The sequence below is a fragment of the Tubulanus polymorphus genome, chromosome 4 (assembly GCF_964204645.1).
Source record: "Tubulanus polymorphus chromosome 4, tnTubPoly1.2, whole genome shotgun sequence".
Classification (NCBI taxonomy): domain Eukaryota; kingdom Metazoa; phylum Nemertea; class Palaeonemertea; order Tubulaniformes; family Tubulanidae; genus Tubulanus; species Tubulanus polymorphus.
This window is the reverse complement of record NC_134028.1, coordinates 22151237-22175251: the sequence shown is the minus strand read 5'-3', so window position 1 is coordinate 22175251 and position 24015 is coordinate 22151237. Positions and strand designations below refer to the sequence as shown.

The 24015-nt window shown below is 39.5% G+C and overlaps 2 protein-coding genes across 3 annotated transcripts in view; one reads left to right on the top strand and one right to left on the bottom strand.

The window, feature by feature from the left end:
- The window catches only part of LOC141904184 (5'-3' exonuclease PLD3-like), a 42420-nt gene extending 25217 nt beyond the window's left edge, over positions 1-17203 (bottom strand). Inside the window, exons 1-3 of one of the 2 annotated variants that reach the window (XM_074792735.1) lie at positions 17133-17203; positions 16116-16310; positions 8335-8370 (exon numbers count right to left, since the gene is read on the bottom strand). In XM_074792735.1, coding sequence (XP_074648836.1) covers positions 8335-8370; positions 16116-16163 — 84 coding nt within the window. In that variant the 5' untranslated portion in view covers positions 16164-16310; positions 17133-17203. The remainder of the gene's footprint in view (positions 1-8334; positions 8371-16115; positions 16311-17132) is intronic. The other variant, XM_074792736.1, reaches the window with a different exon arrangement.
- Positions 17204-20584: 3381 nt separating this feature from the next.
- On the top strand, positions 20585-23002 carry LOC141904080 (FAD-linked sulfhydryl oxidase ALR-like). The gene is made up of 3 exons (XM_074792534.1): positions 20585-20874; positions 21853-22037; positions 22327-23002. Exons 1-3 carry the CDS (start codon positions 20686-20688, stop codon positions 22487-22489), a joined length of 537 nt encoding a protein of 178 aa, XP_074648635.1. The 5' UTR covers positions 20585-20685; the 3' UTR covers positions 22490-23002.
- The last annotated feature ends 1013 nt before the right edge of the window (positions 23003-24015 follow it).

The following is a 24015-nucleotide window of genomic DNA, read 5'->3' as shown; positions in this document are numbered from 1 at the left end:
AAACTGGTCTTTTTTAATATTCGTTGCGTCGCAAAATGAATAGAGAAATTTTAGACAAAAGTCTATCATCCGCATTAGATTTTCTAACCGAGGCGCTTTCAGAACAATAGCGACATTGGTTTATATCTGGCGAAGAGAACGGGTGAACGCGGTCAATAAAAAGGCATCAATTTCAGTCAAAAATCGGCATCTTTACCGAATTGAATTCATTCGCATTTCGGAATATATCATTTTCGACTAATGCACGCGTGCTTTACTGCGCGGATGAGGAGACGCTTTTAGGAAATGCATCGTCGAATCATGAGCCGCACTACTTTATTTTCAGAACGTCCTACATCTAGTCCATCCACGTCCTACATCTAGTCCATCCATGTCCAACATCTAGTCCATCCTAATTTACTAAATCAGAGCTGACTTAGTGTTCTCAGTACACGTAGCGGAGAGTCCGTTCCAATCCGTTTTAGACCGACCAAAACATTGAATCGCTGGTCCGTTCGAGATTTTAGAATTGACCATTATTCTTTCTGCGTGCGAATCTTTGCTCTGATTGCCTGTCAATCACCGTGTTGCTCCTAGCTGTATCAGCGATGGAGCCGCTTTAAAACGTATGTGACCAACGCGCAGCATTGATTTGGTCCGTTCTAGATCGGTCCGTTCCGGTAGGGACGTACGGACTAGAGTTAGTTAGTGAAGTATAAACCCAATATAAAATGAAAAAAGAGTTTCGACTCAATCATGCAAGCTATTTTCAAAATCTGATTTTGAAAATTGCTCATACAATTGAGTCGAAATGTTAGATTCTCTTGTAGTTTTCTTCATTTTATTTTTGGTTTTCACTTTACTGATATCCGGCAGGCACTTGACTATAGAAACCAACAGACTGTCTTATATATATATACTGTCTTATATATATATATATATATATATATATATATATATATATATATATATATATATATATATATATATATATATATTAAATTCTTATTAAATATTATATATTAAATTAAAATATATATATATATATATATATATATATATATATATATATATATATATATATATATATATATATATATATATGACTGTCTGTTGGTTTCTATAGTTTCCACGTTCGCAGGTACGGGCCGTAATCTAGTTTATATACGTCCATGAAGGAACTCGCTAGGCGACTGGTGAAGTCCGTATATAGTGCATTTCTCTGCAGTGCGGGATAAATTCATCGCGCCAAAACAAAGCTAATTTCAAACTACACATTCCGACGACTGTCATCCGTAAATAACATAATTATTGCCACCAGCTGAACAGCGTCGAGAAAGTAGATATAATCAGGTACCAAGATAATCTACGGGAATTTACAAAAAGAATTCCTCAAGCTCACGAACATTCAAATTAGAAATATTGTCGTTTCGGTTTTGACGAGCTCGGTCCATCTCACTGAAATACAACATCTAATACTTATGGAACTTTTGACAGTCAGCGAAATGACCCTCCTGGCCATAGTGATCAACAATCACCATATTGCGTGTGACGAAACCTTTGCAAAGAAACTATAAGTAATTTATGTCAGCGCTTGGGGGGAACTGCTCTAATGAAGAAAGCTAGATTCGGTAAGAAAAAAACTTCGGTAAAAAGCGGTTCTTCCAAAACAACAAAAACGATTTTCAGCGCTGCTTGAGACGCTTATGTACGTATACCGCAAGAATGCTAGAACCTGTCTCAGAATTGTCGTCTTGTTTATCTGAACGGAACTTAAAACGTTCGCAGTTCTCGGAAATGACGCGAATTGTTTTCATCTTTTCCCAGACGACGCGAGCGCGACGACCATAGCAACCGGATCAATCGACAACAATGAACTCGAATTATACACATCGGTTCATTGTATCGTATCTCTAAACACATAGCTTGGAAACAGGTCTACATATATATACATACTTCCTAAATAGATGGATTTAATTCGCGTTCGCCACGTCGAGGTAATTATTGCGAATACAAGCGACAAAATGTGATTAGAGGTACCTGAGAAAATAATGGGAGAAGGTGTAAAAATATCACGGCTGCGGAGGGCATTTCGAAAACATCTAGGCAGTCGGTGTACGAGTAATGATAGCGATCTGATTAACACAGTCGTTATAGCGATCTCATTCCCAACGCACACCACGAAACCAGAAACAAGAGACAGACGCTGATTCTTGGGCGCCACCATTTCCGCGTCCTGTGTTCTCCGTTAACAGGCTTTAAAGGTGTGACTATACCCCTTTCTTTTTTACATTCACCCCTCGGAAAATTAGCCCTCTTATGAAATATCTGCTAGAGTGCGTGTAAATATTCTACCAATGCTGATAATTGCTTCGAAATATATTCAGCTGATGTTGAAAATAGAAGATAACACCATCATAGCAACAGCCACGATACGATACACTTATCAATGAATGTAGCCCCTTTAAAATCCCAGAATATGAAGAAAACTGGTATCGTGTTATACAACGCTACTATGTTTCTCGCCACCAGGTGGTGCTGTAGGTTCGTTTCCGTGGTTCATGTATTGTTGTGTGCGGCAGCTGGCGAACCGAATCATCGGTTTCGAGTCCTGGTTTATGTCTCGCTGTTCGTCCAATGATTTCATATGTAATTAGGGTTTTATGAATATAGTAACATGTTTGTTCGTTGTAAATTTTCAACGTTATGGCCGGGTACAATAGATGTCTTGTTGAAATGAATACTTTCATAGATAAATTTCCCGACAGCAAAAAATACTTGAAGAAAGAAAATCAAGTTCGCGTGACCATCGGCGATCGATAACACCGAAACGTCGTCGGGTGACGGCGAATAAGCTGCAAATATGGAAAAGCGATTTTCCGAGTCCCCAGCGGTCAAAATATCTCATTTGGAAAGACGAAATAACCGGTCATAAATGTACGACGCCGACTCTTCCCCGAGAGAACGTGATAATCGAGCGAGTAAACGCGATTACTCCGCGGTTACTGGCGAAAATGGAAAAACAATAAGTCGCCTCAGATTAAGACGATGACGTGATTCACAGGGCCGGGCGCGCTTATCGAGGCGAACAGATTGTGAATTCTCATTCTATGCGTAAAACCGACACGACTAAACATTAATCTCTATCAGAGACGATAAATCAAAAGCGATTGCAGACACAATAAACGTCCCGTTTAATGCCAAGCCAAAGCATTCATTAATCCATTCATATTTTATATAGAATTTGTCGTTTTGCGCGATTCGCAAATGAAGTGCGGTGCGCCGAGAAAAGTTATAATAACCAGCGAAAGCCTTTTTGCGTGTAGGTTTTTAAAGATCAAAGTGTAGCCCAAAATAGCTTTGGTTTTTGACGATAGATAATGTTACGTCATAAATACATCATAATCCATCTCGTGAAATTTCAGCTGTAATGAGTGATGGATAACTGAAATATTAACGATTGAAAAGTGTAAATCTGAAGGAATTTTCACATCGCTTAGTTCATCTGATAGCCGTGTAGATGACGCTGATGATGACGTATTAGTGAATTAGAATTACTCAATAGAGCCTCTATATTGTTCTAACCGTATGGCGGTAAACTTTCTATCGAAACGAGATTCCATCAAACACCTTAAACAGAAAATGAATCACACCCGAAACCAGCTATTGAAAAGACACTTCCGTCATAAACAGCGTCGGAGTCGTCGCAGGTCGTGACGTCAGAGACCAATAATTAAATAGGTCTTAACAGCCGCGCGTGAAAGTCTAGATGCCAGGATCGATAATCTTGATGGATTCCGAGGGTGAAAAATAATTCTACGATTTCTGTTGCGAAAGATTCATCAGCAGATCAGATCGTATTGATTCCGCACCGGTGTGCGATGACGTCACGGAAGATGGTTTCAAGTGAATTTCGTTTTACGGCGGCGTCGATAGGAAACACGGCATTGCACTCAAAACCATTACCTTATATTCATTGTTTGCGCGCTCGCATTCTCTTTTGCGTCGAACGACGGATCTTTTTGATAAGCGTAGCACGAAAGGTTTAGGATTGACCGTCGCTATTTGGACGAATCAGCGCGGGTAAAATAAACAACCTTAGGAAAAAAACTATATGTGGTGTGTTCACAGTGCACGCGATGTGGGGCTAGATGGCAAGTTGCCACGAGTAAAATCCGAGGGTCGTCTTATAAAATGTTTTAGCAGTATTCTGGCATTCTAGGGCGTTAAAGAAAATATGTTTGTCAAAATATACAATCTATAGCGCCAAGCTGCACTCATCTATCTATATGGCTCCAGTCCATAATAGCATTAAATAGTTCGAGCAGAGACTGATCACATGAAATTCATCCGCCAATATTCGACTTGTTGAATCTTACCTACATTACGCCACACAGACGTAGAGACATACCGATATACCGACAAACCTACATACCTGCAAACCGACATACTGACAAACCGCCAAACTGACATACCGACAAACCCGTAGAATACATGATTATGGGTAGGTTCACCTAGAACCTTAGTGTCTCATGTACCACACTGGGTACACTAGGATAGTAGAGTGACGGAGATTACTGTGGAGACAGCCACACTACACGACTGGGTAAACCCAAATGGTGCTTTTTCAGAATTTTCCACTTGTGTCTCCGTTTGATAGAAGGTGCAAGGCATGGGTGAATTTATTTCGTCAATAAGAGAAAACGCACGTATTAATTGTAGACAGCCTATTTCAAGCTGCGACGCCTGCCGCAACTGGCTCCGGGTCTTAGATCTATTTTGATTTCTGTTCGAGTATAAAACTAAGGGATTATCATCAACGCGAATGTAAAGGCTGATGGAACTGACACACGATTTCGCCTCTTCAATTCTACGTCGAACCGATGATAAATCTCGTGTATTCTGAAGATCCACGCGCGATACATTAGCGCCAATTAGTAACAGAACGATAGGGGAGAAGAAAGACGGATCTTTATAGCGTTATATCGAGCTTTAATGGATGGACGGATATATAGTCTTCGGGATATAGAAACAGTCGCGAAAAAGATCGTTACATTCAATTTGAAAATGGGCCGAGCGCCGTCGTATCTGCGGGAGAGAATTATCGAAAATGAAAAAATGATTTTTAAATCCGCATTTGAAAACGTCAGTCAGTCGCATTAACGTCTGAAACTCCTCGGGGAACGTTCCGAAAATTATAATTCGAATTTATTATGATTTCGTTCACGGGTTAGTAACCTTGGTAACGGAATGACGGCGTCGGTCTCCCTGGAGACGAGGGTATCCACGGAAGCAAAACAAGAAATCTCGTTTCGGCATCAGAGATACCGCGTAATTAAAGGACGCGTTAATCAATGTCAGTAAATATTGAACTGTTGATTTAGGATAAGCGGTGTTAATCACGAACTGGCATCAACCAGCTGCTGGTGCGCGGTGGCTCAGCTCGATTGGAACAATGGCATTCAAGCGTGTCGTCATCAAACCGGAACGTGAAACATGACGATAGGGTACCCGATTCATGACGTCAACGGGGTACCTCAGTCCTAGCAGTGAAATTCGAGTATAAAGAATGGAAGTATTGTATACGGGGGCTGTGACAATATGTGAATTCGGGAGTCTAAAAATCTAGTTCAAAGTTCATTATAGACCAACTGCTTGTCACGCCATCTGGTGGGATAGCTGGTGATGCGGGTTCCCCATGCTAAGGTGAATGCCATAAGCTGCAGCACTGACCACGAAATCCAAATATGATGATATCGAATGTTTGCTCATTCGATTCGTCAATTTCTACATGTATCTAACAACAAACAATGTTTCAACAAAATAAACATGTTGTCGTAAGCCATCTTAGGTGGATCGTAGGCTTCCAGTGAAGGTAGGATTGTGTTGCCTAGCGTTTAAAGAATCAGGGCCCAGTTTTCAAGACTGCTTTACTGATAGTAGGATAAAGACCCACTATGTACAATTAAAAGAATTTAGTATCGAGAATTTATTTCTAAAATGTAAAAAACACGACGTTTCGATATCACAGATAGAGATCATCGTCCTTTACTGAATCAGTGAAGAAATTCAATCGATTTTAGAGTTTGAGCTGTTGTTCGTAGAACAGGTCCGTAACAAGTGCGATACGTCGTGTGCTATTTAGAAATCGACAAAGTAAATTGGAAGGTAAACGCTAGAAAGAAACTGAGCGGCATCTTAGAGTAATCGTTTGATAGTCGAATAATTACGATTGCGTGTAATCCCCATCTTCCTTTGGTGTACACGTTAAAAATGGTCCATTTGGCTCATTTGGCTCGACGCCCACTCAACAAACAAATACACGCATCGCAGACGACAGAGAGGAGAGAGAGAGAAGCTGAGAGAGAGAATGGGAGAAGTGAAGCATCTTCGAGCACAGGGATCACAACTACGTTTTATTCACTTCATTATCGCCGTGAACAGAAAACTGTTTCTTTGCTGGTGCCACTGCAGGAAAAGGCTTTCAATCAATGACTACAGGGACTATTCTACCCGATTCAATTATCGGTACAGGGCTGGCAATCACCAATCAGACAACTACAAACTGGTCAACATGAAATGCACGTTTAACACCGGACCGGGGTAATCTAATTCGTGACGTAAAACTGCTTGATTTCTGTTGTGGAATCGACGTTTGTTTCTTGCTACGCGAAATTCGAATTGTTTCTAGTTTTGAGCCGGCGGCGTCTTCCATATACGATATCACGCAGGGGCTGTAGAACAGGATCCCCGAGAAGCTCCTTGTGCCACTTTGCCGCCGTTTGGAAATATTGATAATCGATTAAGTCGACCGCGTGTCGCCTTTCCACCCAGTTCTTGAAAACGAAGCGAAAGCCATATACGTGAAACGAAATAAAAGCGACCGCGACGTCTAATTTGTGACCTTTAAACATTCAATTTTTGACGGCAAATACCGCTATAAACATCGCTTGCAAATCTGTCGCTAGATCAGCAGCCGACAAAAATATCTTGGGAACGGCCGTCGTTACTTCGTGAAAATGTCACTAATCCGCGTTGTGTCGAGATTATAAAGAACTAGCTGGGTAACGTGAATCTCGCGTGGCATAAATCGTCGATTTTACAATGTTGTCACTTACAGCCAAGTTCCGCTGCTATGGCTACGGAAAATGACGGCTTTAAACGAGTTATATTGATATTACAAGCGCATGAAAGATAACGTTAGTAAACAATAAACTTTGCTTCGACGAAATAAACCGCCATCCGACATAAAGCGTCGCTCGACGTCGCTCGTTCGTTATTACGTGTTTCATATTCGTTCGATGTCTGGAAAGCACGAACTGTTCTTACCGCATGGGCATCTTCTCAAAAGTTTACGACCGGAAGTGAATCGTTGAGGAATTGATGATAAAAAATTGGTTTCCGTAGACAATAGTCTTTATTTCAATATTGAAGAAAACCCACCATTATGTAGAAAAACTAAGAGGGGATTATATAGGCCATTTTCAAAATCATTTTTGAAAATGTTTTTGTAAAGGCGCATAGTTAAAGCCATAATTACAAATAACGCCTTCAACCTCTCGAAAAATTGGGTTTTAGAAACATAAAATTCGAGAATTCTTTGACGCGCGATTAAAATATGCGGCCCCCGGTTTTCATTTCGGTAACGCTGTCAATCGTTGCGTTCGAAAAATCCATGGATCGACGGCAAAAATCTAAATTCCATTTCCTTTATGATGGTGTGAAAATTATTTTTATCAAGCAAGGTATCGCAGAGCTAATTGAAATTCAATGAAAACATTCGTTTCAAAAAATGGGCGAAAATTATCGTTACAATGGGACCGTCGAGGGACCGCCATAAAATGGCGTCTAGAAACTGGAAACTCTTTTATTGAGTCGAAACTTTGCGCGCTATTCTTGTAAGAAACGAAATGGTTAAGTTCGAAAACGATTGAATTTAGCCGGGGCGGATATTTCCGATACGCCTGGTCAGGACCTGTTGTGCGATGAGTGTTTTAATCGGAGAGATTTTCTCCGTCCGCATACATTATCGATTCATGCAAATTACGAGTTGCGACGATGCGCGCGCACCTGAAACGAAAAACTGACATCGCAGAAATATGAACAACAAGCGCTTTTCGTATCTTACAACATTTACATAAACACAAACAGCTCCAACGTGGTATATAATGACGACTATATGATATGTAGGGTTTTGCGCGTGGAAGCCACTGCGATGCTATACACAGTGACATTTATACATTATGGATGGCTTTACAACAAGGAGGCGTGATTTACAAAACAATATGGCGGACCAGAGGTGTTTGCCGCGTGCGGACACATAGATATATACAATTTGGAACGGGGCGAACTTACCGGCCTGGTCTCAACGCGTGGTTTCGGTTTTTTGGCCTGTCGTGAAAAGAATTGATTTCATCGGTTAATGATAATTCGTTAATGTTTCAGTACATTTCACACGGGAACAAATAGTTTTTATTTTTGTATTGATTATCATTTTTTCATATAGTGCTCCGTTATTATCGGTGTGAAATATCACCTAAACTGATAACAGAAATCAGTACCGATCGATTTTCTGTTTGAATGAATATGTTTCTGCGACCCAAAAAAAATTGAAAAGTAATAAATGTAGCCATGATGTTTGCGTCGTGAAGGGCTCGATAGCAAATAAAGATCTTCAAAATATCTACGACATTCTTCTGTGAGTTCTCCGATGCAGCCCCTGCGAATACGGCTGTGACCTCGGGGCGCGTTCGATGACGCGCGGGGTTCTCAGGAATCTATCGAATTTTAAGCCACCCGTTGACAGCGCCGCGGGTCTGAAAGTTTCGATATTTTACTACGATTAAAACGTTACCTGCGTCGATTTCTATTGAGCAACTGGCCCCAGAAATGTCATGGTTTTAAGCCATGATATTTCTGGGGCCAGTTGCTCAATAGTTGGTTAAAGGTAACCGGCGGATAAATGCCAACTACCGCATTAACAATGGGTTTTTGATTGTTATATCCACTGGTTAACTACAACCAACTTTTGAGCAAGTGGTCCCTGTCCTTTTTATAACTTCCCGAAATGTTGAGATACACTATCTAGAAATAAACTGATTTTTACCCCTGCCTAGCGTCGAAACATATTCATTTGAAGGATACACAAGTTTATTTCCGTAATTAGATATCGGTATAGATGTATAAACTAGACTACGGTAGTTTTAGTAACAGAAATAGAGGGTCGGAGGCTTTCTAATAATTTCGTGATTAATTTAATCAATCACCACGCCTAATCAATTAGGTTTCTCATCAATGGAATGCAGTTCCATCCTTGCCAAATCGGGTTGACTGACCTCGCACCTTTACAGTTCAGCGAATGTGTCTGCACGCGATTTGACTATGAATATTACTGCGCATTAAATTTAATCACACAGCCTCGCACTTATCACACATAAACAAAAGGTGTATAAAATGATCTCCCGTTTTAATTATTCAGGCGTTTAACAAAAGGACGCAATATTACATCTGCATATATAGATATGACTGTATTATAAGTATCGGCACAGGTCAGCGCACTATCGACATTATTACGAACCGACTATAGATGATGAATCAACGGGAGTAACCATTGTATTGTTTGTCCAACGGACATAAACACCATTTAATGGGGGAATTTCATCCCGATCTCGGCGATCGATCGATCGTTCGGTGGTTCTCTTGTCTGTTTACAGAAAGGAACGCCGTCCGCGTTAGATTAGCGATTATCGACGATTCGATCACTTCCGCCAAATAAGTTGTCATCATCAGGCAACGGACACCATAAACCAAGCATAAACATATAGAATACATCAGATATAATACTTAGATGTATATACAATATGTGTCATACGCAGCTTTCGCTTAGACCCTGCAAGACGATCGATACCGTTTAGCTTACGTAAACAGATATTCATATGAACATTATCGTCGCGTAGAGTTCGGGTTGACCCTGTATAAGCTTCTCACCCCCTGCAGGGATCATTTTCGTATAGGTGAAGAGAGATAATTGCGATAATGGAGTCGGTGATCGCCGAGCTTTCTGACACCGCCAAAGTCCGCGCTGCTCGATGTATTTCCGCTCTTTTGGCCGAAGGGGGAATTAGCCTTCGAAGTTACTAGTAAACACGGGAAAAATACGGGACTTTTACGACAAACATCATATTTGGGTTGCATTTTCTGGTTAAACAGCGATTTCGGACCTACATTTGTCATAAGTACATGATGATTTAGTCCGAACCCTGGAAAGCCTTCGTATTCCTTACGATTTCCATCTATACATTTGATTAATTGATTCGATTTACCGAACAACTTCTAAATTGATGGGGTGTAAATTCCTTTACGAGACTTTCACGAGACCCTCAAAATTTGAGGGCCCATTTATTTTAGGCACGTTTTTCAGAGAGGACACAACTCCGTCGAAACAAAAATCTAAAAAGGCAAATTCTTTATAACATAGACAAAACGTTCTCAGAAATTCTTGAAAGGGGTCCCTCTCCGAAGGACTCTACCACATTACCGTTTTCAAGCGATTGATATATTTGGCAAGACTCACGGATCGTGATCCTCGATTCACCACCCTGGATTGATTGTCGGGCAGACATGGTTCACTACTTAAGGGTAATTATCACGCGGCATGAAGATGCATCATTCACGTGGTACACGTGGCACATGCACACGTGCGATTTTCCATTGAGATTACCTCTCTAGACCTTATTATAGTCAATTTCGTCGGGATCAAGTCGAGACTTCTCTTCAAATTTCTCAGCATTCCTGATTATTGTGAATTTTGATTGAAGAATGAATATGATGAAAATAAAATGTTTACGTAGATATACCTAATATTCGACGGTTTTGGGGTTATATTTTCTAAAAATGAAGGCTTCTATTTTGAACCATATTTGGTTCTAATGCGAAGCTATACCATTATCTTAGTTCTATATATGGCACCATTTTCATAGAGGTTGCTGAATTGCACCTTAAGTAAAAGGTGTATTGAAACTCCGTACGAATTTGATTAATTTCAAAACGCTCGACTTTGCAAATTAATTTTCAAAAAAATATCGTTCAGAAAATATCCGTTTATAAGACTTCAATGCGGTCTTATATGCTTCCCTGGCCTGACATGTTTCTTCTGGTGCTTCAAGTGCGGCATGTAATAGCACCCTTAAAAGTTCTTCTAAGCACATAATATTAACTTGTTATAACTAACATAGAGTGTTTCTGGTGCTCCCGGTGCTCCCGGTGCTCCCGGTGCTCGGTACACCCTTAAGAAAGTTCTTCAAAGCACCATTCCATCTTACAGTGATAGGATATAGTTGAACTATAGAGCAAGGAAAAATTCCAGACTAATTTATCTTTTGTATTGTCGTATTTTATCTTCAATGGAGAATTTCATCGCGGTTATAAGACCTGTGGTCCATCAAAATATACTGTTTCGGACCGTTGGGTTTGTTGGTTGCTTCGGAGGTTTTGGATTACTATATGTTTCTTTTCGCTGCTGTGATTCTGATTTCATGGTTTGAGTATTTCCGGGTTTAATATTATGTACGTGCATTTCTGTTCAGTTGGGTTTGTGACTGCGTGGCGTTTTGGTCACTGCAGTGTTTCGTTATATGAAGAAGCGGAATAAATTGTAAGTTGGTTGGTTTTCCTCTGTTTTCGTCCGATTTAATTGATTTTTGATAATAACAGCAATATTCTGTATACCTTAATGTTTTGTAATTTGTATTGCAGTTAACGGTTATATTCTAATAAACCATTGTCCGCGTATTACGTCTTTGTTTTTAGGATTCGTCCCCGGACATAATACCATCGTCGTTATCATTCCTACCTGAAAAGTTAGGTTTCGTTATTTTTCAAGATTGTATGACGCGCGTATCCTTGATTAATAGAGAGGCAGCTACGCATCGAGTGTCATCGTCTGAGACGGGAAGAATCGTTCCATATAAATCTATCAGAAAACACCGGCGGACGAACAACGGCGTTGTACCCGGTCGAATCTGCTGAAAAAGAAATTTTCTCTTTTTTTTCGTGAAAGTCAGCGCGATGGAAACCCGAGCCAATGACGTAAACCGCCATCTTCTGACGCCTGCAGCAAATCGCCAAGCATTAATATTACATAAAAGAATGTTGTTTATACGAAAGAATGTTGTATACAGGTACATATATCCAGGCAACCGAATCTAAAAAGAGAATCTTCATCGTATATATCTAAAAAGAGTCTTTCTTCCATAACTTTCAAATCCAAATAATCAAATTTCCAAAGCGTTCAAAATTTCCAAATGAGGGTAACCAAAAAAAAAACGATTTCTTATCCCACCAATTTTATTTCAACGAAGTATAATCATAATAAAACAACGAAATTTTACAGGCAATATTTTTGAAATTCAAAAGCGTCTTCATAGACAAGACACGAAACTAATAATTTCTTCATGATTTTTTTCCCAACATGAACGCTTGCGTGTATGCAGAACGAGCGGTGTGTAGAGCGGATTAATGCGGGGCTTTACGGCCTTGAAACGGATGAAATCGTTCTTCTCGATGTCGGGATTTTTTTTTCTTTTTTACTTGATCGGGGAAGGTTTATCCGCCTTATTGATTCGCGACGAGTAGGAGAGACCGAGCAAGTAAAATCAGTACATTATTTATATGTCACTCGAGCACCTGTGCTCGGCGCGATTATGTCTAGGGCGTCTTTGATATCCGAACATCATCATCATCATCATCGCTTTTTTCGCCGATAACAGAAACAGTAGCAGCATCAGCAGCAGCAGCATCAGCAGTAGCAGCAGCAGCAGCAGCATAACAGCAGCGGCACCACCCCCACCAGCAGCAGCAGCAGCAGCATCAGCATGTTGATGACGCTATCCCCCGATCATATATGCTCCAATTTTTAATTGGTGTCGTTAACGTTTGGTATAGAAATTGATACACTAACTAGTCACAGTATAACAACTCCCTCAGTGATGATATCAGCAAATCTGTTGCTAAATGCTAATTGTTCATTATAGGCGAATTCCGATGAGATGTCGATATGTAATTAGATACCGCAGTAAGAAAATTCATCTTCGACGCGATGCTAAGAAATTCAAACAGTGGATTTTGTTTTCGTTGATGCATTTTGCTAACTGCGTCGGATCGACTGCCCGCGCGCGCACGTCTGGTGTATGCAAAAGCAATAACGACGACATCGCATCAGCACGAAACGTGGACCGAATGTAACGCAATATTGTATATACCGCGCCGTGTGTGATACAATTAGAAAGTCATTTTCCTAATGGATTATGATAACTTCTTACGCCGATAGCGCGTCTCGCATATCTGCTCGTTCGTATTGTATCAACCTGGTCATCGTCATCACCGCAGCCACAAGTGGAAACTTAATTCGCGTACGCCATTCACACTGTATATCACATTTCCCGTCGTTCCCATCATCGTTCTTAATAGCATATGTAAAACTAGAAACACGTATATGACTGACTTCTCACGACTTCCCATATGAGAACTTATTAATTATCAAGCTCCCCATCCCCCTAAACATATCTCCCAGTTCATTTGAGGTTCACTCGTTGGTGAGGCACCGCGCGACGCCAACGCCTGTATTTTCCTCCCAGTCACGGTAACTGTTATCCCGATTTCAAGCGCTTACACATATTTCAGACAAGAAAAGTCAATCTCATTTTCATTCAAAACTCTTTGTGGAAACTTCAAGAACGGACAATAATTGGTTGTGAATTATTGGTTATTGGTCGTTTTACTTCCATTCAAAACATTTTTGAATGGAAGTAAAACGAAAATAATTTTCCTTCGAGAAACGAGAATACGGCGAGAACGTCTGGTGACATTCAACGAAGGACAATGTACAACGGGGGAATATACAACGCGACTGCGGTAATCGAGGATTCCGCTAATGGCAGGCGAATATCCACCAGGTTCGCTAGTAATTACTCGGCTTTGCGCCCTCAGTTCCCGGAATGAGCTTTTCTGTGAAGTTAATCAATTATTAATGAAAACTATACCGATCACCGAGTAGAAAATGAATTTCAAGTACAGTATATTTGGTGGGTACCCTTGGCGGTGATAATCTATGGTTTCGAAAGCCTAAGAATTTGGTGGAAAGTTAATCAAAATCCGTAATGTAGACCGAAAGCTCGTCACGCCTTCTGGCGGGATACAGGTGTTGCAGTTCCCCATCAAGTACTTCGATTTCAACTGAATATTCTCTGTAATGCTCCATATACTTCCAGTCCGATTCCAGAATCTAAAAGCTTAAATACTTTTGCGCGAGTGTATTGGAAAGAGAGTGTGATTGTGGGTGTACGGTGGTGGATGTACGAGGTTATGAACCCTAACAGATTTCCTCATGCGCCCTCCATCTTGAATTTGTGTGTTTTACTTGTGTACAATTACAGTAAACCCCCGATATACCGCCCTCTCATATACCGCCACCCCCGCCTACCGCCAGGTTTTCTCAATGTATATCTCAATACAAATACACAGTAAAACACCCCCGATATACCGCCATATTCTCTATACCACCAAAATCGTTCTGCACCGATTTCGTTCCCGGTTGGTGCGCTGCCGGTTTTTGTACGGACACGCCGAATGAATGGAGTTTAAGAATAACTAAGGCGCATCACCGAAAAACCGAAAGATAGCTGATGGGAGAATTATAGTCGCCACGCGGTAATATATGAACAGACACAGCAGGAAATTAAATCTGTTATCTGAGTCAAGAGTCTGTTGGTAATTTACCGGATAGTTACGCATTGCCGTCCAGTTTTTCATTAGACGGCTATCTAACATTTTTAAAGTGCACATTTGACGCAATGATGACGCCGGTTGAAGCCACACTGGTACGCGAGCGAGACGCTGGCGTTTCAACGAATGGTGATCGTAATACCGGGAATTCCAACAGATGGCGTGACTGACAGTCCGTCTATCCCACACACAATCGATAGATTATGCCGCGACTGCAAGTTTTTGGCCCGGTCTGGCCTCAAAAGTTGGTAAATTTCCGATCAATTTGAACCGGATTCGATTATCTTCATACGAGCCGCCAGAAAGATTCATTCACTTTCTACTCGGTGATTGTTTAAGTTTTCAGTGATGATTGATTCACTTCACTGAAAATGTTTTGGTTCGCTTTTTACATGAAACGTAAAAGCAATTCAACGAGGAAAACTGCTAGCGACACCTGGTGGATCATCGCTTTCCACAAGTGGAATCCTCGATTGCCACAGCGTGCTGGTCACTGCGTTGAACTGAAAAGGATCATGTAGACCCCAGATTCGAAGTTTTAAATCAGAGTTATCTCTTTGTGCATTTTTTGCTCCAAATAATAACTGTGGAACTGGATAACTCTTTAGCTGATCGTGACGTTTGAAGCGGTTTTCAGGTTCTACCTCAGTCTTTCTATATAACAGTCACTTCTCGGATTTCACTCATTATATTTCATACATATATACATCGCTAAACACGTCTTAATATTACCGAAGCCATAGATCGGCTGAACGGCAGTTGCGGAGGATATCGTGGTGTGTCGTTTGTGTCGAGAACTGTGACACGCAATATTTCTGCTCTATTTGCGTGACAAATTCTAGCGACGTTCTATAAAGATTTTTAGTTTCGGTCGATTTTCATTTTACGTATGTATTCATTACGCGAGACATCAAAATGGCGGGAGAGCACATGACCCGCGGATTCCCGAGGAGCCATGATATTTTACTAGCACTGGGGTATAGGTTCGATATACATGTACGTACATGAACACTCGTCAAAAATTCGTAAAATATACCTTATATTCAAACTATCATATCTCGGCTTGTATTTAGGTTAACAGAAATAGGTAAAAAGTATATACGAAAGGAAAGTATACCAGCCACGTGAATTCATGATATAAAATATGAATAGAATAGCGCTTGAATGCACAATTTTCCATCGATTTGAGCACTAGATATTAATTGAATGCTGAGGAAGCTCGACAAAACATAAGCTTCGCCTTAAACTTAACATAAACTTATTTCTCGCTATATTTCGCCAGTTTAGCTTATTTCCAATATGGAAATTAATCTTATCTACAAACATAATTGGCTATCGTGAATTAAACTACTCACCCCTTTCTTCTCCTTCCACGCCTCACTTGCTAGGGGCGCCAAAAACATACCGGCGAATGGATATGTAACGGTTATTCCAAAATTCAAAAATCCATATTATTTAGTATAGAGTTTGTATATTCCACTATTCCCAATATCGCGTTTGAGGAGTTTGTTTGCGTCTTAACTATATCCAGAAATACGTAGGTGCTATTTCTGAAAAAGAAAATAAAAGCCTTATATCAAATCCACGGAATTATCAATAGGTATTTTTTTCATTCCCCGAAATGAATAAACTAAACAATTATGCGTAATCGATATGATATGTGTATATTCCACCACATCATCTCCGTCTTGATGTGTGCGCTTCTGAATTATTAAGATTTAAAAAAACTTTATACACGCATGATCCTTGATAATATCATTTAATTTCGTCTTTTTACACCCGCTTCTTTCGCGCACAATTAGAATTAGAAAAGTTATCTAGAAACGGTTCGTTCTACTCCAGGTATAATCTACAATTCACAATTCCTATCTTGAGTACAAATCTAACCGTCCCTGGACGATGACAAATGGGCGAATCTAATAAAGCGGGGAACTTAATTAGATTAACGCCGAATTTTAGTTCATTCAATTTCTCCTGCGATAAAATCTACGAAATCATGAAAGCCAGAATATCTACTGAAATTGACAGGAGTTCGGAATGCATAAACGTACTGAATGAGTTAAAAAAATTTTTTAAATAATTTCTTGATTTCAAAATCTCTACTGTGTTTCATGACAAAATTCATTTGCAATTAACGCCAAAATAGTATAAATAAACGCATGAAATGTATCGACTTGTGGACTATCTTTACTAAATCAGCTGAAAGTACTATTGTACTGTTTTAAGGAGCTGCAAGGAGTTCAGACTCCTCGTTTCAATAATTCGAGATCTGTTGTAAAAACTTCAAATTCAGCTAAACATATACGACGTTGACTATGAACGTACTCAACGAAGACAATACCATATACAAAGTTAACACGAAACTGAATTACCTGACTGAACAAATCACTGATTCCGAGCCGGTTGCAGATCATCACATCTCCGACGCGGTGACTGTCTCATCAAATCGATGGCAAGAGTCTGCCAGAGTGCCGCCGTACAACGCTGCTGATGACGTCACACGCATCACGTCATCAGGAGACTAGGTTCACCTGCGCCGCTATCCCGCTCTTGTTGTTGTTGTCACACACACACAGAAAAAAATGCCGCCATTTCCTCGATATCGTCTACGGTACCAAAATAACTACAAGCAGCAAGCGCGACATCGATGTGCAAACTAAGATAACCCAAGGCGGAGGATTCCCGATATAAATTCATATGTCGTAATAAATCAATTAAACCGTCACGCCACGTATAGTAGAGTATAGGTGGTGTTAATTTGTAAGGGTGACAGTGAATATTGATCGATATCTGGGATAGATTTATAGATGGTATAATGATTGTTCTTTGTAACGCACGCGAGTACATGACGTACCAAAGTAGATAAAATCAGAGTCGATTTGACAGGAGGCCTACGCGCGTACGAATCGTATATCTGGAGTATACGAGGTTAGCGAGAACGAATCCCTGCGAATGAAGACAAAGGATGATTTTAAACAGCTCTTTGAAAAATAGATGGCTGTAACGTTCAAATCGATTCGCCGTATTATGCTTTACTACACGTACTTCTTTACTTAAGACGCTCTTTTGAGATTTTCAGAAACTGCCTCGCCGTTTCATTCTGAAGGTGTGACTGTATCGTTGTCTGTCGTGTTTTAGCTTAGCTGTATATCTTCAGCCCTTTCTCGGTAACGAAACATTAACATAAAAAATGTCTTTTGTCGCAATACGATTTGTGTTTGGAATGATTTTAATCATATCTATACAATTATACACGTCAGTGGTTTTTAAATAGATTCGGTATAAATGAAAACCGCGTCTAAAAGATTTATATCATACTGGTACTTTCCATCAAAAGAACTTCCTTCGATATCTAAGTAACTGCAGTAACTGGAGACTGAAATAACCTTGACCTTCAAGATTGGATTCAGATTGTCGCGTAGGAACAGAGCGAGGCAAAAAGAACTTCTTAGCATTCGCGGGTGATTCTTCTGATATCAGATGGGGGATATTTTTACGTTTACATCTTTATCCCAGCCTCCGCTCGCCAGTAACAGGATACAGACACTGAAATTCCATCCCCGTTAACCAGGGACCGACGTGAAGCTGTATTCCGCACGTGATATCATCATCATCATCACCATCATCCAGTAACCCCGGACAGGAGTGGTTCGAATACCGAGAAAAACAGTCCTCGATAAATAAAAGTCACTGAGAATATACCAACAATTTAAGTACGTAGCTGGCTATGTTGTTTCCTATATAAATGGACTCGCGGTACTACAACACCCGTTTTCACAAAATACCCTCAAGCACCAAATTGTTATTCGAATATTCTATGAAACATAAAAATATGTAGACAATGTGTCTGTGGATTTCAGTCGATCGTATATTTAGGTTGTACATTTTTATAGTTGCACTCTTTGAATGAAACACTTAAATGGGAACCATCGTTATATACGAGCACGGTATTATTACGCAATTGAAAGAATCTCCGTAATCATATCCCTTTCATTTGAATCATCAATGTCTGAAGTATGTGACGATATTATTTTCAGATTTAGCCCGTTGTAGAGAATCGATATAGAGCTCAATGAATAATACATTTAAACACAATATAAATCGATGCATAAGAATCTAATACATCTAGTCATACTTCTATTTTTCTCAATGAATGACACTATATCAAATCGTCGAATACATTCCACTTGTTGACATCGCCGTTCAGATCCAGTTCCGGTCAATGACGCCAGGTGGCATTTGCCTCCGTTGTGAGGAAAATCGTAATCAAATTTGGAAATCAATTAGATAAGCATATTGGTGGTACCCGGTAGGGTCGGGTGTGCTGCCACTGGGGCAATCTCCAGCAGGCTTCCAGTCGGGTGTGCCGCCACCGACGCGCACCGGCCTCTCTGATGGTTTGATTGGCCGGCTAATCTCATCGTGGCGAGAGGAATAGTTTCACTTCATTCGTGAATAATTCGCCAAAATACTGATAGCTGTATTAAGAAGTCCCACAATAGAATTGTATAGGATAAAATGTATTATAAGAAAAAACCACAATGTTTCGGCTGTTGACTAACAGCCATATTTGGCGACTATTACCGAAACTGAAGCCAACAAAGCATATATTCACAGAATTTTTACAGAAGCTATGTTAAGTTTTTCAGTTCGGTGTTTTGTGTTTTGCCTCCAACGCACACGGCACCGGAAAAACGTTTTTTTCAATGCCGTGTGCGTTGGGCTTTACGGACCTGAAATCCGCAGAACAAGCAATAAAAACACCAAGGTTACCGTAGAAACCACACAAAAATTCTAAGTAGTTAAAAATGATTGTTAACTCTAACCAACCTTTGAGCAACCGGCCCATGGATGTTCTGTAACAAGGAGAGATATGGAGTTGATATGTTTAATGTTAGATACGTAAATTATTTAGATGACCCAACAATTTTAGTTAAACTTAATAACAGTCGTGTTGCTGGACGTAAAGCTTTTACTTTCATGGCACCAACTTTATGGAATGTCTTACCACAGGAAATTCGTGAAAGTCCAACTGTCTCATGTTTTAAATCACGTTTAAAAACTTTTTATTTTAGAAACCTGTACAATTAGTGTTTTAATCTGCTTCTGTCTCATCTGTTTTAATTATGTGAAGTGCAATGATTATGTTTTATAGAAATGCGCTTTATAAGTAAATAAATTATTATTATTATTATTATTATTATTATTATTATTATTTTTATTATTATTATTATTATTATTATTATTATTGTTATTATTATTATTATTATTATTATTATTATTATTATTATTATTATTATTATTATTATTATTATTATTATTATTATACGTAGGTATTGATTACTCGGAGAACATCTTTTGCTGATTTAGCTATAGGCCCTATCCATGTCGGGGGAGATTTGTTGCGGATTAAACGGGCTAATGTTTTAGGCAAACAAGAATTAGTGGACATCGCGCACCCGATGAAAAAATATTGCTATCGACAATAAGTTTGATTACGTACATTATAATGAATCAAGCCTCTGGCAGTCTATTTTAATGATAGGGTAATCTGATAGGCGGCGAATGGGTCGCCGTTGCAGCTTCTTCGGTTTGTCTATATCTACGCGGAAATGGATCTCTTCAAATAGAAAAACTGAAGCACCGTATACATCTACCGCACATATTTGTTTTGTATGCGATTGATTGATTGATATGGTTTATCTATTCAGTAGTTGTCTTTCGGAATTCAGGATTCGAATCTTATTTCAATAGTGTATCGGTTGCGACGCGTCATTGACGTTTTACTGTTCGAGATCGTCATGTTCAAGGTCGTCGAGCGATGTAATGCGGTGCATGCGTGAATGAAGAATTTTTGAAGTTTTTTAGCAACCATAAAAGAAAATCTGCCCGAAAATCTGGTTGATCTGTTTATTATTTAAAAAAATGACGGAGCCCGAAGATTATTACGGGCGTCGACAGAAACCGTGCAGAGCTTGCACTGACTTCAAAACCTGGTCAAAATCAAATCAACAAAAAAGTCAACAGCAGGAGGGGGCTGGACCTGGACGCAGCAACAGCAACTCGACAACTACTACTAAACATTTCCAGGATATATCTAAATTTAATTTAAAGGTAGCTGCAATCTAGCTGGGAAGGGTCGAGTCGATGCCAGGCAGTAATTATCTAGCACCCAAAGGAACCTAGGCTTATTAACTTATAAGTTGAATACTTTACTTTCTAACTTGTCTTATCTGTCCTAGGAAGTTGTTTCTCTTTAGCCTGGGGAGTTAATTTCATATGGCATTTATTTATCAAAGGTAGATCTATAGCCTACCTTTGGAGGTATTGCGATGCATGAAGGGTATTTATCATCATTCAAAACTAAGGGTAGTTAGTTACCTAATCGTTGGTGGTAAATAAAGATGTTTAAAATAAAGATACTGCTATAAATCTTTGATTTTGAACCCTCAGCTTTTTTTTAGATAGGCCCTATGTTTGAATAGGGACACTGAAGCCATAGTAGCAAGCCCCTGCTGCTTGCCTTAGGCTACTCAAATCCTGATATTTTGTATGATGAATAAGATAGTTGTCGAATAAACACTATAATCTGTGTAAACTGTAGATAAATGAAGAAATCCCACACTTCGAATTTAAGATTTATACGATCAAATTTATTATTACGAAACCACAACGTTTCGGGTGTTGACTAACAGCCATCATCAGGTGGAATGACCAGAAAAAACGCAGGCCTAACCAAGCATATAAACTCACAGGATCTAAAATAGAAGCAGTGTGTCAAAACTAGAAATAAACAGACCAAGCAATAAAGCATCAAGGGGTACCGTAGAAACCACAGCAATTCTAAACAGTTCAGAGTAAAAACAAATTATGTAACTAAGTGAAGTGGACTGAAGAGGATGGTGATAACAGAGTGACACATAGTGACGTTAACCCAAATCTAATCATTCAACAGCCGAAACGTTGTGGTTTCGTAATAATAAATTTGATTGTATAATCTTAAATTCGAAGTGTGGGATTTCTTCATTTATAAATAAGATAGTTGTAAAGCCACTTGTCAGTTTGTGAACTGTGAAATTCATTGTATTTCAGCCAGCTAAAGAATGCCCATTAGATGTGAATAGTTTGGGTAAGAGTACGTGGTCTTTCCTGCACACAATGGCGGCGTACTTCCCCGATAAACCATCGACCAATCAGCAGTCGGAGATGAAACAGTTTATCGATCTATTTTCGAAGTTCTACCCTTGTGATATATGCGCTGAAGACTTTAGGAAGAGGTAAGAAATAAACTAAGTCACCTAATCAGTATACCAACAAAAATATCCCCGGAGCCCATTTCACGAAAAAGCTTAACTCAAATTTTTGGTCTAATTTCTATTTGTTAAAGCTACACGTTTTCAATGAGGACAACAGTTCAAACTTATCTAATTCAAGCTTAAACTTTTTCAAGAAAGCGGACCCTGAGCTGTGTACCGTGGCAGGGTCTGGCAATACCATCAGGTTCGAATGATCCCTGCTTGTCTGTAATGCACTCGGTAATGATTTATTTCTTACGGCGTTTTTCAGTTTGACGAGAGAACCGCCCGATACGACGTCCAGGCACAATTTATCGCAATGGTTTTGTCGCGCGCACAACGAAGTCAGTCGGAAACTGGGAAAACCGGAATTCAACTGTAGTAAAGTAGACGAACGATGGCTGCATGGCTGGAAAGATGGTAGCTGTGATTGACAGACGTACGGAGAGTAGAAGGGGCCATTTATAAAGTATGTACGTTTGATTTGCTGATTTTCATGTTGTCCTCATTCAGCTCCGCATATGAACAATTTACAGTTGAGCTCAGTTAATTGGGAACGGATGAAATGTATCCAGATCATGAGAAATCAAGAATAAACATCATCATTTACAAACGTTTATGTATAAGTGGACTTTGAATAACACTGATTAGATAGAAATCAAAATTAAACAGATTCGGATAAGACAGTTTTCCCTGTAGTTGTGGATAGGGAAAATTTTTTCGATACATATGTACTTCGTGAAATGGTTACAGAGGTGTTTATTCCATGGATCTCAAGAAATGATTGAGGACCAGTTGTATGTAGCCTAACAAAAGCCGTTCTGTTATATTAAACCAGTTCTTGGTTTTAAGATTTGACTCACAACTGTTGAACTAGTTGGATGTCGACTATATGTGTGATAACTAGCGTAAGATATCATCGATATGTGATTAATGTATGAATTCAGTATCAGAATAAACATTGAGTTTTAATGAAATTTAACCTCTTTTTATTAGACTTGTCATTTGGAGCCCTAAAATTCCTTCAGGAATTCCTGAAGGAGGCTCAGAATGAGGACTCATTTGTTGGCCGAGGCAGTGGAAAATCTCTCGACAGCACAGGGCCGTATTCTTGATTGACTGCTGCATAGGGTGGCATATCCGGGACATGTTTTAGATTTTCCTACTCCAATTTATTTATGCGAAAAAACCCATCCCTGCTCAGACTACCCAGGATTTACTTGGAAAAAATTGATCTGTTCCGCATGATCCGAGGCAAGAAAAGACCAGAGGAATGTCGAGCGCCCTGTATTCCCACTCCAATTCAAGATATCATGACAGCCCATTACTGCTCCAACTCGCCAGGATTGTAAGGGATCATCTGTACTCCAAAGTTCCTCCATAGAAGAATGAGATGTTCTTTAACTGAAATACAATTCATAACTCATAATATCAGCTCTGATGATAATAAATCAACGTTTTATTGAGTTTCAGTAAAATTCAAAATGTAAATCAAACTTCTGGATAATAATTTTTGTTTTGACTCAAACATTTTTTAAGTTCTGCAAATTAATCACATTATATAATTCAACTTTCGAATAAAATCACACGCAGATTCTGGTCCCAAAATCGGAAAAGTAAGTACGCAATTGAACCTAGTGTCACACCAAGGCCTTAGATACAGTATAAAACATTTAACATTAAGACATAATATTCCCAGAAAAAACAGAAACCAAAATATATTACCCCAGGAAACTAATTTCTTAAATGGAAGTTGAATACAGTAAACTTAGCCTTACTAGGACAAACTTGTTAGGCAAGTAAGGCGAGGTTTACCGCATTCTCATAAAACTTAACGCAGGCCACTAACAGAGCACCGTCACGAATAAAAGCTCATCTTCGTTGTTCAGCCAAACTAACAACTTGAATTAAACCATCTTTTAAGTATCTGAGCCAGTCTGAGCCCGATGGCCAGTCACAC